The sequence below is a fragment of the Artemia franciscana genome, chromosome 19 (assembly GCF_032884065.1).
Source record: "Artemia franciscana chromosome 19, ASM3288406v1, whole genome shotgun sequence".
Taxonomy (NCBI): domain Eukaryota; kingdom Metazoa; phylum Arthropoda; class Branchiopoda; order Anostraca; family Artemiidae; genus Artemia; species Artemia franciscana.
In genome coordinates, this window is record NC_088881.1 from 33125424 (window position 1) to 33149123 (window position 23700).

Sequence of the window (23700 nt, forward strand, 5' to 3'; positions counted from 1 at the left end):
ACGAGCTCGTGAATTTCATATATATTCTTTCACCAAGCCGTAATTACCATAATACAAAGAGAATGATCTTAACTTACACAAAAAATAGGAAAATTCTCCTTTTTTGAACAATTTTCAACAAATTTCCAACGTATTTTTCAATATATAAAAAAATAAAGCAAATTTCAGAACTGCAATACGATAGATGGATAAAACTGGATGTTCGCTGTCCGAAGGACAGCGAAAAAGTCACCTTACATTGGGAAATTATAACCGTAGGACAGCAAAAATTTATTGATTGTACCGAAAACTTGCACAGAGAACATAAATCTTAATTTCTATCAATTTCAACAGCTAAATAAATTAAACTAAGAACAGATATCACATATATACAAAATCAATCGAATTTCGAATCAATAGATTTCAACTACATGAAAACAGTACGACATTATACGTACTCCCACAGTGTTAGCACCTTTAGACCAGTGCCTCCCCCCCCCCAAAAAAAGATCAGATTTATGAAATTTCTCATATTTTTGATATAATCCAACTTTTTAAAGCTTTCCAGATTTAATCCAAACTACACCCCCCTCCTCATTTAGTTACTTTAGGTAACTAACACAAAGTTACTTTAGGTAACTAAAGTAATTTAGGTAACAAAGTTACTTTAGGTAAACACTTTAGGTTACACAAAAGATTAAACAGCTTGTTGCTACACAAACCTCGAGCTTCATCATCCAAGAGCATTTGTGCGATTTATTGTTCATCATTTATTTGGAAGTGTATATTAGTATATGGTAATTTTCCATTACTGTTAATTAGTCTATGTGGAATGGTAGTTAGTTATGGTAACTTTGTTTATTGTTTGTATACGGTTGAAAAGCTTTTAAATATAATTATTTTTGTTATAATGACCGTTTAATATTGGAGAAAGAACTAGAAGAATAAAAAAATTGCTAGAAAAACCCCCTTCCCTCGTAAGTACATGTTTACATGTTATGAACCCTCGTAGATTCATAAGTACATATTTGAAACCTTCTAATATAAATTGTTCTCTTTTTTCCATGCGTCAACTTGAAGATAAGATGCACATAAAAAAAAAAAAAAAAAAAAAAAAAAAAAAAAAAAAAAAAAAAAAAAAACCCTACATTGATTGAAATCATATTTTGGAGTAAAAAAGAACAAAAATGTCAAGAATATCAAAACATCATACTCTAAAGACTCCCACCTCCCCCATAAGGGGTAGGGGAGTGCAACCACACCGCAAAATGCTTTATACCTCGTTCTTTTGCTGATGTTTCAGGAATTATTCGACCTTAGGGTTTGGCCCCTCTACCCTCACGCAAATAAATGAAGCAGCCATTGAAAAAAAGACAAGAATCCCACAAAATGGAAAACAAAGCCAAATGGCTTTTTTTTAGTATTTCTACAACCGTAAAATGGATTAAAAAGAAATCAATATTCGCTATTAATTTTGAATTAAATAAGAATTAATGTTAATAAAATGAAAAATAGAATTAATAATTACAACAAATATTTAAAGAATTTGTCAGAAATGTTCAGCCTTTTTTAAGCATGCGTATATATTACTGTCGTAATTTGGAGTTTTTCCCGTTAACATATATTTTCATTTCATTTTGATTATAAATGGATAGTCAGTGAAGTCTAAGAAATTATTTAAAGGATTTATCATGGCTTAAGTATAGATAATTAGAACAATAGTGAGTAACTAATCACATTTCAGTTGAAAACTTTATTGTACAGGAACAAATATATTATTTGAACAAATTAATAGACTAATAAATTACCAGTTATATACTAAAACAGACTAACTAATGAATGTAATAGACTAATAAATAATAATAAACAATAACAGAAAATAACAGACTAACTAATAAATGTAATAGACTAATAAATAATAATAAATTTGTTGGTTAATTTACAGAACAGCAGGTCTCTAGAAGGAGAACAAAAGATAGGTATAGAAGAGGAGACAAAAGAGAGGTATAGAACAGAAAGAGAGGTATTTCTACATTGCTAATTTTATGCTCTTTCTTACGGTTAAAGTCACATCTGTGACAACTCATCCCCAATTCCCCATATAGCCTTAGTCTATGCACAAAGCAAAATAAGATAAAACTGATACCATTAAATAAAAATACTAGGCTATTTAAAATAACTAAAAATGTGAATAATAATAGACGAAAACATGATAATCTGATTAGTTCAAATATACTTCATAATAGAAAGTAAGAATTCCATTGTTTTATTTTTTGGTTTGCCTGTATATCCTGAGGCTATATATGGGATCATCGGGGAAATGAGGGTGAGTAACCACAAATGCATCTTTAATCATAAAAAAGGTATAAAACTAGCAATTTAAAAATGCCTCTCACTTTTCTCTAGAATGTCTACTTCTGGAGAGACAGTATTCTGCGACTTGTCCAGTTTTCCTTTGTCCGGAACCGATGTTGAGCTTAAATTAGTCTGATATATGTATATATATATATATATATATATATATATATATATATACATATGTATAAATATATGTTGTGCTGTGTTGAAAAAAGGGTATATATCAACTACAGCTAGATCATACAAGTATCCATATTAATAAAAGAATTCTTACTTCATAACATGCAGAATAATCATAACTAACACATTTTGCATGCAGTCCCGCTATACTTTTCCCCAACCCCCCTGATGTGCAAATATATAGCCAAAATTATACATTTCCTATCTATTCCCCGAATGCGTCTCGGTTGTTTCCCCGTCTACCTTATTCAACTGTTACGAAACAAAAAATGGAAAAAAAAACCACGAGGAGAAAGCATTGAAAATATATAGTTTGGGCTATATATTTGCACATTAGGGGGGTTGGGGGTAAAGTATAGCAAGGAAGCATGTAAAATGTGTTAACTATGATTATTCTGTAGATTATAAAGTAAGAGTTGTTTTCTTAACATGGGTACTTGCTGTGGTCGATATATCATAAAAGTACAAAAAAAGTTTTCTCGCATTTTCATTGGTTGACTCTTTTCCCCTTGTGTCCCTCAAACGCAAATTAAAAGGGGCTTTGACAATTTTTAGCCAATTCTGAAAATCACATTTTTCAAAGGAATATAAATCTCACCATGTTTTGGATCGACGAAAAATCCTAAAAATCAATCTACAAAAATTTTTCAACGGATCCAAGCCCATCTTCCACCGTCGTCTGGACTAGAAAGACGAATACAATGAACTTGCACTATAAACTCCAGTTTAGCGCAAATGTAATTTGAATATTGGCACAAAAACAAATCAATCAATGAAAGGGTTCATACATCATACTAAGTGAATTTCAGTAAACAAGAGGAATCTGCCGTTAAACGTAAATGAAAATTCTTGGGCTATCTCCAAAAGTCAAAAGGTTTAAGTATGCAATGAGCAACGAGAAGAGAGACAATTTTAGGTTCCTGGGGTCTTTAGCCCGATCTCGATTAGAAAATCAACTTTTAATAAATCCATTTTTCATGAGCAAAAACCAAGACAGTTTTGCTCTGGCCATAGGCCTACCCAAGATTTTGATTCAGCTCAACTAGGCAAACTGTCTTTTAATGCAAATTTTCACCTTTACTTGTTTGGGGTTGAGCCCCCTCCCCCTAGATACGGCCCTTGAACAATTCCCTTTAGGATTTGATTCTACATCCCCAAGCAGTCCTCTTAATAAGCAGGATTGTATATCCTCGATTACTCTTCGCTTAGAGAAACGGATACGAGTGGAGAGCATGTCAATCTTATTAACAGAAATGGGCGGCTTAACACTCATTTTAGAAGACTTCTTCTCCCTCAACCCAGAGTTCCATGAAACAACATTCCGAGCAGTGGCAATTCTGGGTTCTCTTGCGCTCGGGGTAAAAGCTTGATTAGCACCCTCCCCCTTGTCTCCCACAAAAATTTCAGGCCAAATTACACAAAAAATGCCATGCATTAACAAAATTATTTTCTATTTGTTAATTACCTAATAGATTTATTTTTAACTTATTATTTAAATCCATTATTATTAGGTATTTGATGATTTATTAATTGATTATTCATTAATTATTTTCAATTATTATCTGGACCCACTACTTTATTTCAATAAAAATAAAATTTCAAAAAGTACAAAATGATTAACATTGCTAGATTATTAATTTCAAATGTTGTACTCCTAAAATTTCTGCGCCCAGGGCAAGTGCTCCCTCGGTCCCTCCCGTAAAACCGCATTTACTCCTGAGGCAAGGCAAGAATTTTTTGGCAAGTAAAAAGGTTTTGAAGAAGGCAGGGCGTATCTACCACATTGTAAAAAAAAATATTTCCAACAACAGTTATAAATTATAATTGACAAACAGTTAAAAATTATTTCCAACAGTATAACTGACATACATTAGTTGAAAGACTTGGTTTCCCCCTCGGAGGTACGAAATCAGTAGCTTCGCATACTACCAGGCCATTGAGGCAGAGTTGGAGGTGAGGGCATAGAAGTCGGGCTCAGAGAAAGGACGTTCTACAAGACACAGGGCATCCTGTTTGCCTAAAACGTGGCCGAAAGCCCTCTACGGACCCAACTCAATTCTATCCGAAAGCTGTTTTTCCATGGTCCACTACAAACTCCCCAAATTAAATTGCTTACCCTGTCCATACATAAAACTGATACAAAGCGTAAGAAATAAACAGATACAAATAAATAAAAGAAAACTCTTATTTTCGAGCCTTTAAACCTTTTAAAATAAAATTGACTATTGTCACTATATATCTAGGGGACGTTGATTTAAGGATCCCCAGTAGCAGCTCATACTGTTCATCATTAAACAAATCTCCCCTTAGATTTGCCATGTCATTGCAGCTAAAAAGAAAATGTCCCAATCAATCCACCAAAATACCTCATAATGGCCGAATTCGTAATCTATTGGGAAAAAATAATATTAATCCTATTTGTTAAAAGCTGTAGACAAATAGATCGCGCCTCAATCCAAATCCTAATCTATTTAATTAGTAAATTTAGCTTGAAATAACATTCTGTACCAAAACTCTCTTTAACATTTCGATATGAAAATTTATTTAAAGGCAGTGCGATTCGCAATAGAAAAACACATTTGGACTAGCTTAAATTTTGTAAAACGTATCTTTTGAAAACATTCCTTGAATTTTTTTTTAGACCCAAAATTTGGATACCCTTCAAAGAAGATCAAAAGGGAGTTATGCACAACTAATGTTTACGAAAAGGTAAATTTAGAGGATGAGAATTTAATTGAAAAGACTGAAGAAATACTTTTTAAAAATTCTAATATTAAAATAAATGACAATGATAAAAAGTTCCCTTTCCTATATTGGACTGTAAAATTTCATACGAATCCCCCTAAACCACGATTGAGAAACGATCGAGAGGACATAGGAAAAATAATAGAAAAAATGAATTCGATTTACATATGCTTTCTATAGATCTATGCCAGCTACTTGAATCTAGGGGTATGATTTCTGTAATAAAATGTCTAAATAATTTATCCAAGAGGAATTTAATCAAACTTCTCTGGATTGTTAAGAATAATACAGCTCTTGAATATAATTTTAAAGTAATATGTGATACAATTCGCATTCTAACTAAAACGAAATGTATTTCAAAAAAGAAAAAGCTTGATAAGATTGGTAATAAGGATAACAGGTTATATTTACCTATTAATTTTACTTGTAAGCAGATTGAAGATATTAATTTACCAGAAATTTTAAATCAGCGGCATGTGAAACAGGCCCTTCCCAGTAATTTGAATTATAATGATAGTCCAGTTTTAACTTATAAATTTTCAAAAACTATTGGGCAAATTATTTTCAATTATAATTTAATACTTAAAAGATTAGATAGTGATATAAATTGGAAACCGGTTTGTAATTGTAAGCAACTTGGCCCATTTGTAAATCCTACTTACAAACATGTTATAACAGGGGACTTGTCAGTAATAAAGCAAGTTGATCTTCAAATTATAACAAATAAAGGGGCTAATTTCCGTCTTTCTCATCATCTGAAACCATCGAGTGTTCTTGATGGCTTGGAAAATGATTTTGATTTATTTATTGATAAGTGGTGTAAGAAAGAGAATAAAAATAAAGAGAGTTTTCAAAGTTGGAAGAATTTAATTATTAGTAGAATAAGAAATAAAATATATTCTAACTTAAAAAATAGTAACACTAAATCATTATTTTATAATGCAAAGATTAAACAAGCAATTGCTAATCTACAGAATGAATTTGTAATTGTGCCAGTGGATAAAGCTAATAATAATTTTGCCATAATTTGTCAGAAGCTGTATTGTGATATCTTAAAAAGGGAGTTATGCACAATTAATGTTTACGAAAAGGTAAATTTAGAGGATGAGAATTTAATTGATAAGACTGAAGAAATACTTTTTTTAAAATTTTAATATTAAAATAAATGACAATGATAAAAAGTTCCCTTTCCTATATTGGACTGTAAAATTTCATAAGAATCCGCCTAAACCACGGTTTATTGCTGGAGCAGCTAAATGTCCAACCCGCATTGCTGCTACTGACCTCTCTTTAATTTTAAAGGAAATTGTAAATAAACTTAAAACCTATTGTTCTGGTATTAGAAAATTTTCGAATTTTAATCCATATTGGAATGTTAATAATTCACTGCAGGTTGATAGATTCTTTAACAATGGTTTCAGCTAAAAGAATTGAGTCTTTCGATTTTGCGACAATGTATACTAATTTATCACTTAATGTAGTGTTAGATAATTTAAAAACTGTTATCAAGAAATCTTTCCTCTTATCTAGTAAAAGGTTCTTAAAAATAGACACTTATAATAAACAAGAGCTAAGAGCTCATATGGCACTTGTGACGAGGTCGGAAGAGCCGAGAGCTCATATGGTACGAGGTCGGAAGAGCCAAGAGCTCATTTGGACGAGGTCGGAAGAGCCAAGAGCCAAGAGCTCATTTGGCACTTGTGAGAAGGTCAGAACCTAAAGTTAAACTTTATAGCACAAGATCCTTCTAAATATCAAATTTCATTAAGATCTGGTCACCCTTTCGTAAGTTACAAATACCTCAATTTTCAAAATTACCTCCCCCCTCCCAATTCCACCAAAGAGAGCAGATCCGGTCCAGTTATGTCAGTCACGTATCTTAGACAGGTTTCTATTCTTCCCATCCAGTTTCATCCTGATCTCACCGCTTTAAGTATTTTCTAAGATTTCCGGTCCCCCCAACTGCCCCCCCCCCAATTACGTTTGATCCGGTTGAGATTTAAAATAAGATATCAGAGTTACGAGGTCCTTCTAAATATGAAGTTTCATGAAGATCCGATCACTCCTTTAAGTTAAAAATACGTTATTTTTCTTATTTTTCAGAATTACCCCCCCCCCCCGCAATTGAGCGGATCCGTTCCAAATATGTAAATTACGTATGCAAGACTTTTGCTTATTTTTCCAACCAAGTTTCATCCCAATCCTTCCAATCTAAGGGTTTCCCATCATTTTAGGTCTCCCCACCCCAAACTTCCCCCAATGTCACCAGATCCGGTCAGGATTTAAAATAAGAGCTTTGAGCCACGATATCCTTCTAAAAATCAAATTTCATGGAGATCCAATCACCCATTCGTAAGTTAAAAATACCTCATTTTTTCTAATTTTTCAGAATTAACCCCCCCCCCCCCCCCAACTACCCAAAAGAGAGCGGATCCGTTCCGTTTATGTCAATCATCTATCTAGGACTTGTATTTATTTTTCCCACCATGTTTCATCCCGATCCCTCCACTCTAAGTGTTTTCCAAGTTTTAGGTTTCCCCCTCCCAACTCCCCGCCCCCATCACCAGATCCGGTCGGGATTTAAAATAAGAGCTCTAAGACACGATATCCTTCTAAACATCAAATTTCATTGAGATCCGATCACCCGTTCGTAAGTTGAAAATACCTCATTTTTCTAATTTTTAAGACTTACTCCCCCCTCCCAACTACCCCAAAGAGAGCAAATAAGTTCCGATTGGGACTTGCGCTTATTTTTCCCATCAAGTTTCATCCCGATCCCTCTACTCTAAGTGTTTTCCAAGATTTTAGGTTTCCCCCCTCCAACTCCCCCCAATGTCATCAGACCCAGTCGGGATTTAAAATAAGAGCTCTGAGACACAATATCATTCCAAACATCAAATTTCATTAAGATCCAATCACCCGCTCATAAGTTAAAAATACTTCATTTTTTCTATTTTTCCGAATTAACCGGCCCCTTCTCCCCCCGCAGATGGTCAAATCGGGCAAACGACTATTTCTAATTTAATCTGGTCCGGTCCCTGATACGCTTGCCAAATTTCATCGTCCTAGCTTACCTGGAAGTGCCTAAAGTAGCAAAACCAGGACTTTAGGTTTCCCCCCTCCAACTCCCCCCAATGTCATCAGATCCGGTCGGGATTAAAAATAAGAGCTCTAAGACACAATATCATTCCAAACATCAAATTTCATTAAGATCCAAATACCCGCTGATAAGTTAAAAATACTTCATTTTTTCTATTTTTTGCGAATTAACCGGGCCCCCACTCCCCCCCAGATGGTCAAATCGGGAAAACGACTATTTCTAATTTAATCTGGTCCGGTCCCTGATACGCTTGCCAAATTTCATCGTCCTAGCTTACCTGGAAGTGCCTAAAGTAGCAAAACCGGGACCGACAGACAGACCGACAGACAGACCGACAGACCGACCGACAGAATTGGCGACTGCTATATGTCACTTGGTTAATACCAAGTGCCATAAAAAGCTATATGGACAAATTGCTTTAATACTACAGTTAAATTGAGATGTTACAGCTTGAATATGATTTTTGAGTTATTAGAATTTGTTTTATACAATACTTACATAAGATTTGGTGGTGATTTGTACAAGCAAATCGTGGGAATTCCCATGGGGGGGGAATGCCAGCCCATTTATAGCTGACTTGTTTTTAAGTCAACTAGAATATAAATATATGATGGATAAGAATAATCCAAATAATTTAAAACATGTTTTGTCAAATAATAAAAGATATTTAGATGACATTTGGTCTTAAATTGTAAGGATTTCATTGATATTTCTAAAAATATATATCCATCAGAGCTTACTCTTGAACCTAGTCATGGCGCTGGTCATGAAGATCATTTCTTAGATTTAAATACTAATATTTGTGATAATAATAAATTAAGTTTTAAAATGTATAATAAAACGGATGATTTTGATTTTGAAGCGATTATTTTCCCATTCCCTGAAAGTAATATACACTCAAATATCATATATTCGGCGTTTTTCTCACAGTTACTTCGTTATGCAAGAATTTGTAGTAATTATATTGATTTTAAAATTAGATGTAAAATCTTAAGCCAAAAATTGGTATCAAGAGGTTTTTCTGCAAATAAATTAACTTGGCAATTTAAAAAATTTAGTTTTCATTATAACGAACTTTCAAATAAATATCAAAAGAATTATCTGGAAATACTTAAAGAAATTTTCAACTAATTTCGGAGGTTCGAGAAATGATGACGCAGCGCCATTTATTTTGAATTGTGTTTCTAATAGAGCGGATTTTTTTTTAAAAATAGCCACATGGTAAAGATGAATTCTATGGAAAACTAAGGACGTGATAATGGAAGGGGCATTGGGAGCTCAGTTATTATCGGCAATTGTATAATCTCGGAAGTGAAAAAATTAAAATAGAACAAGCGAACCCTGGGAATTGAGTCATGGTTACTGTGTAAGACCTTAACTTCCGAAAGATATTTTGAAACTTCCATCACGTCGCCATCAATAATGGTATGCGGCAGTATTGTATCAGTTCACAATTGAGGAGTAAAAGTTATCCAATTCAATCGTCACAGAAACAATTCACTCGCTGAGCTCTGGTTTAACCAGAACTGAACTGTCGCCGCATTGTATTGTTAGAATATAGCCTATCAGTTGGTTTTAGATTTTTGTGACCGAGTTTTAAAGACTGTTTCTTTCTCGGACAATAATTTTTGTGACCGAGTTTTGTGACCGAGATATATTAACAGCTTATAATAATGAAGAGAGGACATTGATAAAAGAATTCTTATCAGAGAGAGATTCGTGTAACTGTGAGCTACATTTTGGTGTATAATTTGCGTAGACCCTGAAGGGACAATCATGGACTCGGGCCAAGTGCCCCTGGTGGACCTTGGTCCAGTGCAATACCAGAATGTGAGAAGCCCAAGTGGGTATATGAACTGCACAGCCAACCAACATCAGTTGCCAGTGGACGAAAGCAGAAGTGAACATGTCCAGGCTGGCCAAACCCAGCTTTATTATAATACTGTGTACCAGGGACAAATGCAACCTAGTAATGTGTATTCAAATCAAGGACAGATGATGATGCAAAATCCAAATGCAGGATCAGTAAACTACCCCCCACAAATTTATTACACCCCGGTCCAAATGCAATGGCAGCAACCATAGCCACAGTTGATAAGAAACACGGTGAGAGACAATGTGAGAATGATGCCATACGCCAGACAGAACACAAGAACAAGGCATGACCCAGTGTCACTGTCCACTAAGAACAGGTTTGAAATCCTTGAAAGTGACGAAACTGCAGGGGCAGAAGACAATATGAGTGATATTGGAGATACTGTGAATTGTGCTGTTGCAGAGGGTATTATTTCAGACGAGGACTTTCCTAAACTTGGACAGAACCCTAGTACAAGTGCAGTTTTCAAAAGAAGAAGGACTGAAAACATACCACCCCTCCCATCACCTACTGTAACTGAACAGGTTTCAAGCAGGGTCAGAGCAGTGGGAGAAATGGACATTCCAGAGAAGGAACTGAACAGTGAATGTGTGATCTTCACACCAGTGGAAGAAGATCAGACCTTTCCAAACGATATGATATTGTTGAGAACACTGAAAGGAGTTGTGCCAAAGGAGGACTTAGAATTTGTGTGCAACAAGGAACGGAAAAAAAATTAAGTGTACACATGAAGAAAAGTGAAACAAAAGACAAACTACTTGCAACAACCAAGCTAGGCAAAATTGATGTGATGTGTCAAGAAAGGAAAAGGCACTCTAGAGGAGTCATCAGAGGAATTGACAAGGAATATTCAGTGGAAGACATTAAAGCAGAAATTGTCAGTGAAGCAAAAGTTTTGGAAGTAAGACGACTCAAGAGGTTCAACAAGGAATTAAAAAAATTAGAAGACAGTTTTGCAGTGATGGTTATTTTCGAAAGTAGTTTCTGCCTGAGACAGTGGGATTCATTGGACGTAAAAGAACCGTTTCTCAGTATAACAGACCAGTTTTACAGTGTTTTATGTGTCAGAAATTTGGATATAGAAAAAATGAGTGCAGAGCCACAACCCCAACGTGCTTAAGGTGCAGTAAAGCACACCATTCCAAAGACTGCCCCCTCAAAAATGAAGAAGCTACAGTTAGAAAAGAGTTGTATTACTGTAGGAATTGTGGTGGAAAGCATGCAAAAACCTCGGCTCAATGCCCAGCGAGGAATAAATCTCAGATGGTCAATAGGATTGCTGAGCAGCAGCAGATGGGCATTCGTAGGGCAAATGTGACTTATCAGTCATATGCAGCAGCTCTTAATAAAAAAGCAAGTACTGCACATGCTTACACAACGACGATAACTGCAAGAAGCTCACAGACAATGGTACCCGTTGAAAAGGTGGAACAGATGAAAAAGGATGCAGTGCAGACTGCACTTGAGGCAGTGACTGCAGCATTGGTGATAAAGCCAGATCTCATTAATATCACCAATCTGACAGTGGACCAGAGTGTTTTAAAAATATGTACAGCGTTAGAGTTCATAACGGGTGTAAAACCAGATGCCACCAAGATTGCTGCAGGAATTGCAAGATCTAACAGCATTGGAAGCAACTCTCAGGGAGTCACAACCTCAGAAAAATGAACTTGTCCCTACTATCTTGGAACGCACAGTCGATACTCACACATAAAAAGGACATGCTACTAGAATACTCATCCAAGAATGATTTGGATGTATTGTGTATCCAAGAAACTTGGCTACACCCGTATATACAAATGAATTTCAAGGGCTACAGCGTGATACGGAGAGACAGGATTGATCAGAAAGGAGGAGGAATGATAATAGGGATAAGAAAAGGAATAACTTTCAAGAAAATAAGTTTCAGAAATTCAGGATTGTTGGAGAAAAATGGAATAGAATTAGTTGCTGTGAAAGTGTTTTCGAAAAACCTACATGCATTGAATATTATTAACATTTATAATCCACATGGAAATAACAAATCAGTGGGTACTTCAATGCAAGCTATTATAGACGAAATTCCAGGTAATGAGAAACATATCATTGTAGGAGACTTTAATGCTCATTCTGATGTTTGGTGTAGTTGTGGAACAAATAATGAGGCAGGAAATAGCCTTCAAAGATTCATGTTAGATACCCCTGAATCGTGCCTGTTAACACCCAAAGACTTCCCGACACGCATTAATTATTCCAATGGTTCATACACAACAATAGACTTGGCTTTTGCCTCACCAAGTTTGGCAAATAGTCATACAATATATACTGTGAACGAACCCACACTTTTCAGCGACCACAACCCATATGTCATTCAGTGGAAACAACAAGACCAGGACAGTGAACCATCAAGCCCCAGATTTTCGATCCAGAAAGCTAACTGGTCAGAATTTGATGAGGCACTGAAATCCATGGATATAGATAAAATGCTTATGCTTGCGGAGGAAGTAGACCAAAAAATAGAAATCTTCCAGGGGAAATTGCTGGAGGCAGCAGAAAAAACAATTCCAAAGAATAAGCATAACCTGAAAGGACAGAAAAGTACACCCTGGTGGAATGAGGACTGTGAGGAAGCTAAAAAAGAACTGAAGAAGAGAAGACACGAGTATGACAGAATCCCAACCCTAGACAGATATATAAAGGTGAAGCAAGCTCATGCTAGATTTAGAAAGAAGGTGAAGGAGGCAAAACGGCATTCCTGGCACACATTTGTGGAAAATCTAGATTTTAGAGAGTCCAGTACAAAAGTATATAGATTCATCAAGTGCATGAACACAAGAAACCAAGCTAGGGAGGATAATCCACCAATTGTCGTAAATGGGGAAATGTTAGTGGATAACATAGATAAAGCAAATGCTGGAGCAGAATATTTGAAGAATGTAATAGGAAGACAGGACCCCTTCAAAGACGACTGTAACAGAACAATTTGGAAGGTCAAGAAAGTATCCCAAAAGAAAAGAATGGAAGATTATAACAGACCATTCACAGAAAGAGAAGTAAATGAGATCGTGAAAAACCTGCCAAACACCACACCAGGAGAGAACCTTATTTACCCAGAATTTGTCAAAAGATTGCCTGAAATATGGATGAAGGAACTGCTGAAGATGATAAATATAGCATGGAAATCTGTATATTTCCCCAAGATTTGGAAAAAAGGGACAGCGATTATGATACCAAAACCAGGAAAAGACTCAGAGAAGATGAGAATTTCAGATTCATAACCCTTTTACCAGTATTGGGGAAAGTCTATGAAAGGCTAGTAAAAAATAGACTCTCATGGTTGATAGAAGAAAAGAAAGGGCTCAAAGACTATCAGTGTGGATTTCGGCGTAACAGAAGCACTTTGGAAAATTTGGTCTTACTCCAAAGAGATGCATTATATGTATTACAGAATGGCAAAATAATGATAGTGGTATTTTTGGATGTGCGAGGAGCTTTTGACAATTTGGTTCATCGAAAAATGCTAGAAGGAATGATGGCAATGGGATTGGTTGGAAACATTGTACAGTTTGGAATGAGTTACCTGACAGAACGTACTGTTGTTGTAAAAGTTGGCCAATCAGTTTCCACAGTTGAAGTAGAACCAAAGAGAGGAGTTCCGCAGGGGTCTGCACTTGGGCCAGATTATTACAATATTGGAGTATATGACATGCCATTAGATGATGATGAGTGCAGACCATCCATTTTTGCTGATGATAATGCATTCTGGGTAATTGGAGATAATATGAAGGAAGTAGTAAAGAAAGCACAGGCAATTATGACACAGTTAGAACATTGGGCAACGTCAGCTGATCTGCAATTCTCACCAGACAAAACCCAGGCTATGATGATAAGCAACAGAAGAATCGAAACACCGGAGAAGTTGACAATGTGTGGAAAGGAAGTGCAATACGTAACAAATGCGCGTTTCTTAGGATACACAGTAAACAACAAGATGACTGGAAAACAACAAGTAGAAGAGACAAAGAATAGTTGTATCCGAAGAATGAACTTGCTACGAATGATCTCAGGAGCAAACTGGGGACCTAAACCGGAATTTCTCCTAGAGTTCTGTACTAAGTACATACGGGCATAACTCGAATATGCGTCAATAATCAGCGCGTCAGATTGTCAATTAACATTGTCAAAGTTGGACACAGTACAAAATTCAACACTTCGGATTGCATACGGGGCAAGAAAATCTACACCCATAGGCTTCATGTTATCAGAAAGTGGCTTAGAAGATCTTCAGACAAGAAGAAATATACATATCCTCAGATATACGTCAAAAGTATGGTTGGCAGACAAAAACCATCCAATTAAGTCCCTGATTGTAAAGCTCGGACTAGTATACGCCAACAACCGAACAAAGAAAAGGAAAAACTACTATGTCCTTGAAAAGGCTGAAGAACTGATGAAAAACCAAGGAGTGCGACTAAACTTTTCAGAAATGCTGAGTGTGTGCAACCCTTGACGTCCACCACCATGGGAGGTGGACAAGTTGGTCTGCGAGACCAATTTTGAAGAAAGGAAGGCCATTGTACCAGCATTTTCAGCAATAAAAGCTGAAAAATATCATGGGTATCTAGAAATATATACGGAAGGTTCGAAAACGGAAAACGAAGTTGGTGCCGCCTTTGTCATCCCTAAATCTCGGATAGCTGAAAAATATAAGCTGCATCCCAGGACCTCCATCTTTCAAGCAGAACTCCTGGCAGTCAATAAAGCAGCAGAGCACCTCATTCAACACAGATATGGCTGCAACGCATTCTTGATATGCACTGATTCGAAGTGTGGTATCAGCATTGAAGAATATTCACGCAAAAAATGTAACAAGGGAAGTCCTCATTACATATGAAACGATAAGTAAATTGATTGATGAAGGAAGCAGTGTGGTTCTGCACTGGATTCCAGGGCATAGAGGGATAGAAAGAAATGAAGCGGCAGACCAGGAAGCCAAAGATGCACTTACTAATGGAACATCTGTGGAAGAATTCGCACCAACAGTCATCAACAACATTCGATCGGCCATGGAACAGATGCGAGTAGCTAGAGCACAACATATCCAAGACGTTACTGGAAATATGTTTGCTCTTAAGAAAACAAAACTTCAGCCTACTAAAATCTACTCGAAGCTCAGTAGAAAGCAAATAAGAATAATCTTCAGACTACGTTCAGGTCATGCTGGATATGGAGTATTCAAAGCAAGAATGTTTAGTGAAGATGGGAATTGCAGCATATGCAGTGTACCAGAGACAAGGGAACATCTACTCCTGGGGTGTCCTGCGCATGAACAACAAAGACTAGAAGTGAAAAGATATTGTCGGACTAGGAATATCCATCTTACAGTGGAAACTATGTTGGGAGAAGGCGAAAATATTGAAGACAGTGTAGAGATGTGTAAGCTAACATGTTCATACGTATCGAAAATTAAGTCAGTGATTTAGTAGGAAGTTATATAATTAAGTGAAGTGGCGGACTGTAAAGCTCAATTTATTTCAATAGAAGAGAAGGAATCAACCAAGAGAACAAGGTCCTGAGGCTCGAGAAGAAGCAGAAAGGACCTTAATTCGACGACGACGACGATGAATTCTATAATTGTTTAGTTCATTCATGTTTTTTGCAATGTGTTAATATTTGTGATTTGGTAAAAATTTATCATATTGAGTTTACTTTACCTATTGTTGCTAACAAGAGGGATATATTAACAGGATAAGCTTGTTTTGGTGTTACTTGGTTGTTTTGCATTTCCCTTTTTTTTCATAGGCATGTATTTTGGGGGTGATACCTGTACTGTACTTTAATGACAGTACTGAAAATTTCTAAGGCGAAATAACGGCTCAAAATCTATAGCTTTGAATGAGACAGGTGCAGAGGAACTTTCTCAGCGGGCGAGGGGCAATTATGCATACAAAATAATCATTTGGTTCTCAAAATTGCCCAGAAATTCGGGAAATTTTGCATTTTAGGGGAAAAGAAGCCAGTCCTCCCCCTGCTTACGACCTTGCTTTGTATGAATAATACATTAGTACTTGATTTCCCTTTATTATTCGAATATTCATTTTTATTTGTAAAAACAAATTCTACGTTAACTGTTTCATTAAAAGTATAAAAAAACTTCTTCGCATGCTGATTAATGGTCTCCGTAGCGCAGGTACCGATTCCCTGATTAAACACCTTTGGCCGGGAGTGCAATGCGTAGTTGGGGGAGTATCATCCAACCCTTCCCAAATTTCTCCAGGTACCCATTTAGAGCTGGGTCGACACTGGCAGATGGGGATTAAAAGTTTTACCCGTTTTTAATATATTCGCGTCATCTTAGTTACGATTGTCTCACTCAAGTTAGAAATAAGTTTAGCAACAGAAATTTTAAAGCAACTTTTAAAACAATTTTTAAAAACAATAAATTTAAGCAAGGAATTTACAAACAATATATTTAACAGAATTTTAAAACAGAAAACATTAAAGCAACAGAAAAAAACATGAAAGAAAAAAACAAAGAAATAATTGATTAAATTTAATTTATACCTGAAAAAAAAACAATCAACTAGATTACAGATAACCCCTCTCCCCAAAAATATTGCAAAAGCACATACAGCAGGCTTGTAATTGCTTATAATTGGGTTCACTTGCCTAACATTCCAGGCAGACCGGAGACCCTTGTAGGCTTTGGACTCTTATTCCCCTTGCAATTCCAGTCAACTTCCGGTCAACTAACAACAAATTAGCTTTTATTTAGTGCAATTCTCTAAGTTTATAAATTGAATCAATCGCCTTGCCTGGCGCTCATCGGCAGAATGGCACGATTTTGACTTAAGACGCTTATTGTCTATCATTCCACGCAAATTAACGGTCCTGTGTCAATTCTAATTTTAAATTAAATTCTGGCATTAACCCCCCCACCCTGTATGATTGTATAAAAATGATGCTAGTTCATTTGAATTAAAATGGAATAGTTGTGGGCATCAAGTCATGGCTAACTGTAGAAAAAGCCAAGTCAGATAGTCCCATTGAGAGAGGCAATTCTGGTATTAACCCCCCCCCCACCCTTATTAGGATTGTATAAAAATGATGTTAGTTCATTTGTTAATAAATATGTATATCTATTATCCCCAAAAAACTTAAAAAAGGGCGGGTACACAAATTTCACTTAAAAAAAAATGATTAACCATAAACAAAACTAAAAAAAAAAAACTACATAAAAAAAACAAAAAAAAACAAACTAGATATCCATTAGGATGCATAGACAAACAAAAGAATACTACGACCTCAAAAGGGGCTTAACAAACTGGTTTTTTTTTACTAGCCAAAATTAAGATTAGATATTTTCAATAAAGCAACAGCGGAAACACCAAAAAAAAAAAAAAAACATAAAAAAGTATTAACCAGATAAGTAACACCAAAAATCCATTAGAATGTCTAGACTAGCAAAACGAAGCTAACGACCTCAAAAGAGGCTTATCAAATTGATTTTTTTTTTTTTTTTCTATAGACCAACCTTAACCAGAGGCAAAATCAATTACAAAAGTATATAAGACCCAATAAACAAATTCACTTGATAACAACGAGTGGTCACATAAATTACAGGCAATTAGTAGACTGATGCCGACTCGCAAACAGTCAGGGCACATAATTTTTAATATGGAAAACTTTTACATATAGATTATGTTACTCGCAGATCCGGGGAGGAGGGGGGAGCGGAGGGACCCTGCACACTCCTCGAGATTGCTTCTGGCTCCCTCATTCCTTCTTTTTGTGTCTGTTTTTCAATCTCTTTTTTAAAATAAATTTGCCAATTACTAGTACCTTTTTCACATTGCCCTGCCCAAGATTTTTTTCATTGGCACCCTTTTCACATTCCCCCCCTCACTATTTTTCTCTAGATCTGCCCCTGGATTATGTTGTAATAAATGGAACTATACAAGACGAATGACGACCGGGACACAGGGATTGTTCGAATAGAAATTACAGACCGGGACACCGGGACACAAATGACGACCAGGACACCGGGACACAGGGAATATAAATGACGACCGGGATACTCAAAGAGAAATTACAAACTGAGACACCGGGACAAAAATGACGACCGGGACACAGGGAGTATAAATGACGACAGGGACACATCATTAGAATAATGAGGTATAGATCTGAATATGGATTGTTTTTCCCATGGACAATTATATGTTGCATGTTCAAGAGTCAGTAAACCTGACAATCTATTTATATGCAACATATATATATATATATATATATATATATATATATATATATATTCACAGGTGGGACACAGGGACACAACTACAATGGCGCGTAACGACTTACGCGCGCGGGGGGGCTTGGGGGGGGCGCGAAGCACCCCAACAGCTAGTTATATATATATATATATATATATATATATATATATATATATATATATATATATATATATATATATATATATATATATATATATATATATATATATATATATATATATATATATATATATATATATATATATATATATATATATATATATATATATATATATATATATATATATATATATATATATATATATATTATATATATATATATATATATATATATATATATATATATATATTTATATATATTTATATATATATATATATATATATATATATTATATATATATATATATATATATATATATATATATATATATATATATATATATATATATATATATATATATATATATATATATATATATATATATTGTTTCATGAATTGACACAACTGGTAGATAGGACCAGACAAAAATGTAATACCGTAAATAGTTGAAAGACCCAGAGGAAAAAAAGTTGTACGCTAAGAAATAGAGTGCTTTGCCTTTCAAATTCATTAAGAACAACTTCAAGCTGTAAAATGAAAAAAATACCTATCTGTGACGTCAATTGAATTCGTTTTGTAATCTCCATCTTTTAGACGGAGACAAGAGCGCTTTCTTAAAGCAAGCCCCCCACTGCTCAGCCGACTTCTATCTCTCGAACTGGATTCCCAGAAGTTGCACTCTAAGAGATCATCTCTAACATGTTTTTTTTTATTAGGCACGTTTTTATGATCTTGGCAATGAGTCAAATTTTCAGCACCATTCACAAATCCACTATTATCTATTTCATCAACTAATTTTTCACAAGAACTTGCACTAGGCCTGCTGCTACCCATACCCCCAATTTTACTTTTGAGAAAAGGTATCCTTCTACCCAAACAAGTTTTCCTATTACAATCAGAACCTTCTAATATCCCAAAATGGATATGGTCAACTGACCTATCAACAGTGTTTGAAGTATAGTCATCGAGTTCTTCAAAACTGCCCCACGTTTTAAGCTTCACATTCGAGTCTTCCAAATTCCATCCTAAGTGTTTCCTAATAACAACATCCCTGCTTGAACTTTTGCTGGTTTTCAAACCATCTTTTACACAGCACATCAAATCCATATTACTGACTGGCCTCACTTCAAGTCCCAAATGAGTTTGAATTTTGACTTTAAAATAAAACTATTGCAAATGAATGAAAAAAGAAATCCCTCGAGTCTTCTAGTCAAGACCAACTGCAAGACCAACCGAAGATAATCTGGTCGATATAATAGTTGCTCAATAAATTAGTAGTAGTAATAACGGTTTGGTTATCACTAAATGCATTATTAATTGAAATAAACAGCTGAATATTTACTAGCCTAGTTGTGGGCATAGGTTGTGTTGCAATATAGCTTTTCGTTTTTCAATTAAAAAAAGTAAAAAAAAAAGTATTTTCAAAATCCAGGGAGAGGCAATTTTGTTGCCTTTCAATTTGTTTCAATGAGAATACCAAGGCGGTGTTTTTCAAAATCTAGTGGAGGGGGGAAGGCAATAGTTTGCTAGCTTATTTGTGTATCCAAGTTATGTGCAAATTCCGATGCAACATATGGCAGCTAGCAAAAGTCACTTCGATCACAGCAATTCAAAAGCGTTTATGTTATATTTTTTTGGATTATTTGTTTACTATGTCGCCTCAAGCAAAGCGAATTCTATTGACTGATGAGTGGTTAAATCCGTTTTATCCTATACCATTTGGAATATAAAACAACCTGTAAGCTTCTCTTTTTTCCTGGGCGTACTATGTCCTCTTTTTTCACTCACAGAAATAGTGATTTTATTGAGTTGTTTGTAATGGAGTAATGTCAATAATTTCTTAGACGCATTGCTTTTCCATTTAAGAAAAATCAAGCAAAGAAAAATCGGGTTTAATTTCGACAAAGCAGTGAACAACAAAAAAATATAAAACTAAACTTTAACTAAAAAAAAAATAAAAATACTCTGAATATTTCGGCCCCATGTCCGGGAGCCTTTATGAACCAAAAAAAAAAAATTAAAACCGACAATTTAAGACATTTTTAAGACACCACAAACAAACAAAAACACGACAACTAAAACACAAAGAAAAAAATATATAAACAACAAAATAAATAAGAACAACTCACATTATAAAACATATTTGCTTAAACTAGCAAATGAAAAAATCCATTCAATTTATAATTCATAACTTTGTTTCATTAACCTGTAAGATTATTTTTGGATCTGGGGTTGGGTGACCTTCTTTTGTTTTGTTCATGTAAATATAATTTTCATTTTTAATAGATTCCCATTTATACACCGATTGTTGCAGAGAAAAGGAACCCTTGGTTTCATTATAAACATTTGCTTTGGTTTTGTTCTAAAGTTATTACCATCAGTGCTGGGAGTTTTGTTTTATAATGTGAATTGTTCTTATTTATTTTATTGTTTATATATTTTTTTTCGTTGTGTATTAGTTATAGTAATGTCAAAGCCGTATCCAGGGGTTACCAGATCCCCCTCCCTTGAGTCTACGGAGTATACCAGGGTATGTGTGTATTTTTTGTTTGTTTAGGTTCGTGTTTTTGTACAATATTATTAATAAACAAACTCGAGCTTAAGTTAAGGGGTCGTCATCGCCTTACCAGTCTTTTTTGGGATAATTGTTGTGTTTTATCTGTTTTTGCTTGTATCGTGCCTATACCGTCCTCTGAGTTACCCCAGAAGACCTCCACCTCATCAAGGAAATGAAAATAAGTCATAACCAGGTATTCTAGTATATGTTTTCCGGGGGGAGGCTTAACTCGTCGTGAAAGAAAGAACAGGAGAAATTTATTTGAATTATAGGAAATGGTAGAATAAAATGTAAAATTCACGAAGTTTCAGAACTCACAAAATTTGTAATCTTTTACTTTCTTTTGTCAAAAAGCAAAATTAACGATGGATATTAGCAACATGCTCCTGTTCTTAGGATCATTCCCGGCACCATGTTCCTTCTCGTAAGAGCATAATGTCATGTTGTGTAAATTGACGAACTGTTTCGTTATGGGCAACAACCCCTTATCCTGGAAAAATATGATTGCCTCTTTTTCAGTCTTTGGCGAATCCCAAATCTTCATTTCAAAATCCATGTTCAGACACTATCTTCTATCACTATGCGTAGCAAACTAGATTGAGTTTTGTCTTTGTGGCTATGAAACCGTTTTTTTTCATAAAATGTACCTGCATCGTAGTTTGTTTTACGAAAGAACTTAACTTCACTAATTGAGTGTGTTCTGAATAATACACAAAAACCAATAGAACAACTAACACTTCTATCCGAGGGGTTATCCACTTTCCACCAACGGGTGTACATGAGAGTGCCACGCGTGTCGCACAGTTCCACCACGCATGCCAAGGTCCCAACACCTTAGGTACACTTTCGCTACGCTTGGAACCTGCCATTTGGTTCACTTGGTTTCTGGAAGCCAACGTCCCCTCCGTAGTGTCTAATTTTAATGTTGATGGAGGGACATGATAGTAATATACCATAACGCGCATAGCAAGGAACTTGTCTATTGAGAGCAACTTATATGTAGAAACTACCCTTAATTAATTGGGGGCCTAAGAAAAAAATGTCCTTAAAGAAGCACGAAGGGAAATAAGGGACACGCAGTTGGTTGGACAGAAAGTAGGACTACATTTAAAGAAAATTGGACTTTATGGTGAGAATAAAGGGTAAAATTTCAAACAGATTGGGAGGGAGGAGCGTGCACGGTTGTGTTGGTCTCAGGTAGTCTGGTGATCGGATGAGTTGTTAGTAGTAGTGCTAGTACATTTGCCTAATCCCACGTGTTTCTTTCTATACTTTTTCTTAGTTTTAATGTCAAAATCGTTTTTCAGTCCCGTATCTTGAATACCTAAAATCCTATATTTACACCGAAATCGCCATTCAAATTATCAATTTTTTAATACTATAATCCCTCCCCAAAAAAATCCAGCGTAAATGCTAAGTTGAATATATGCACTATGCAGTGACAGCAGCCGAAATAATAGACGCAGACTACATGATTTCATAAGCGAAAAGAAATTTTACTTTTCTTTTCAATTTTATAGTCTGAGAATTAATTTCAACACAATTTTGCTCGGTTTTCATCAATAAAATAACCACCGAAAAGGGCGTGTCATCAATAAAATAGCCAGCAAAATCGGAAACAAAGTCATTTCCAACCACAGAATCTAATTAACCGCTCATCATTTCGCACGTGCATTACAAGCAAATTGAAAAACAAATTCATACCCCTGTATCTTGTTTACAAGGTAACTGTCTAGCCAATGGGCTACAAAACTCTGCAGAAGGTACATACAAGTTTGCGTCGCTGGGCGAACTATACGGACTAAATGTAATGAGATAGTAAAGAGAAATCAAGTTTTAAAAAATGTTGACCTATTTCATACCCCAGTTTCTTGTTTACAAGGCAATACAAGGTAGCACAAATCGGTACTTGTCAGTTATATAATACACACTGGGGAATTTCAATCGCGAAATATGCGGACATGACCCAAGAAACTGGTCAAGCAACTTCTTTATAGTAGACAATTAGCTCTCGCTGGGTTCGAAAATAAATTGTAGCTATATTTTATTTAAGTATTTAGTTGGTATTTTGGTTAGGTTAGGTTACATATTCAATAAATGCTATGCTTTAACCCCACCCCCCTAATGTGCAAGTATATAGCCCAAATTTGTTTCTAAACTATTTTATTTTCACGATATTTATTTTATTTCAATAGAATTAACCAAACTTCACTTCTCGAATGCGAATTATATACCCGACCAGTACTCAAAATTTGCAAAAATTGTATATAAATAATTTTTCTGTTCTAGGAGGAGTAAGTAAGCAGAAAAACAAATCTGCAATATATCGATTTTCTTCTGTACTAGCTCGTCATAATGACTAACTGCATATATTAGCAGACAAAACAACAATTACAGCGATACAGAGGATTTTTGTTCGGAAAAAGGGGTACCCAAAGATTTCTTTTTCGGGTGGGGAGGGACTAAGTGTTTTTATCTGCTAATTAAGACCGCTTTACGAATCAGATAAATATTTCGGTGGAAAGGGGTCCGAAG

General features: G+C 35.3%; 1 protein-coding gene across 5 annotated transcripts in view; it reads right to left on the bottom strand.

Annotated features, from left to right (window-relative positions):
* The window catches only part of LOC136039588 (uncharacterized), a 221891-nt gene that overhangs the window by 62424 nt on the left and 135767 nt on the right, over nucleotides 1–23700 (bottom strand). The window contains exon 1 of one of the 5 annotated variants that reach the window (XM_065723444.1): nucleotides 19156–20068. The exons of the other annotated variants lie outside the window; for them this stretch is intronic. Coding sequence (XP_065579516.1) covers nucleotides 19156–19715 — 560 coding nt within the window. The 5' untranslated portion in view covers nucleotides 19716–20068. Of the gene's footprint in view, nucleotides 1–19155; nucleotides 20069–23700 lie in introns of those variants that run through there. 5 annotated transcript variants of the gene reach the window in all.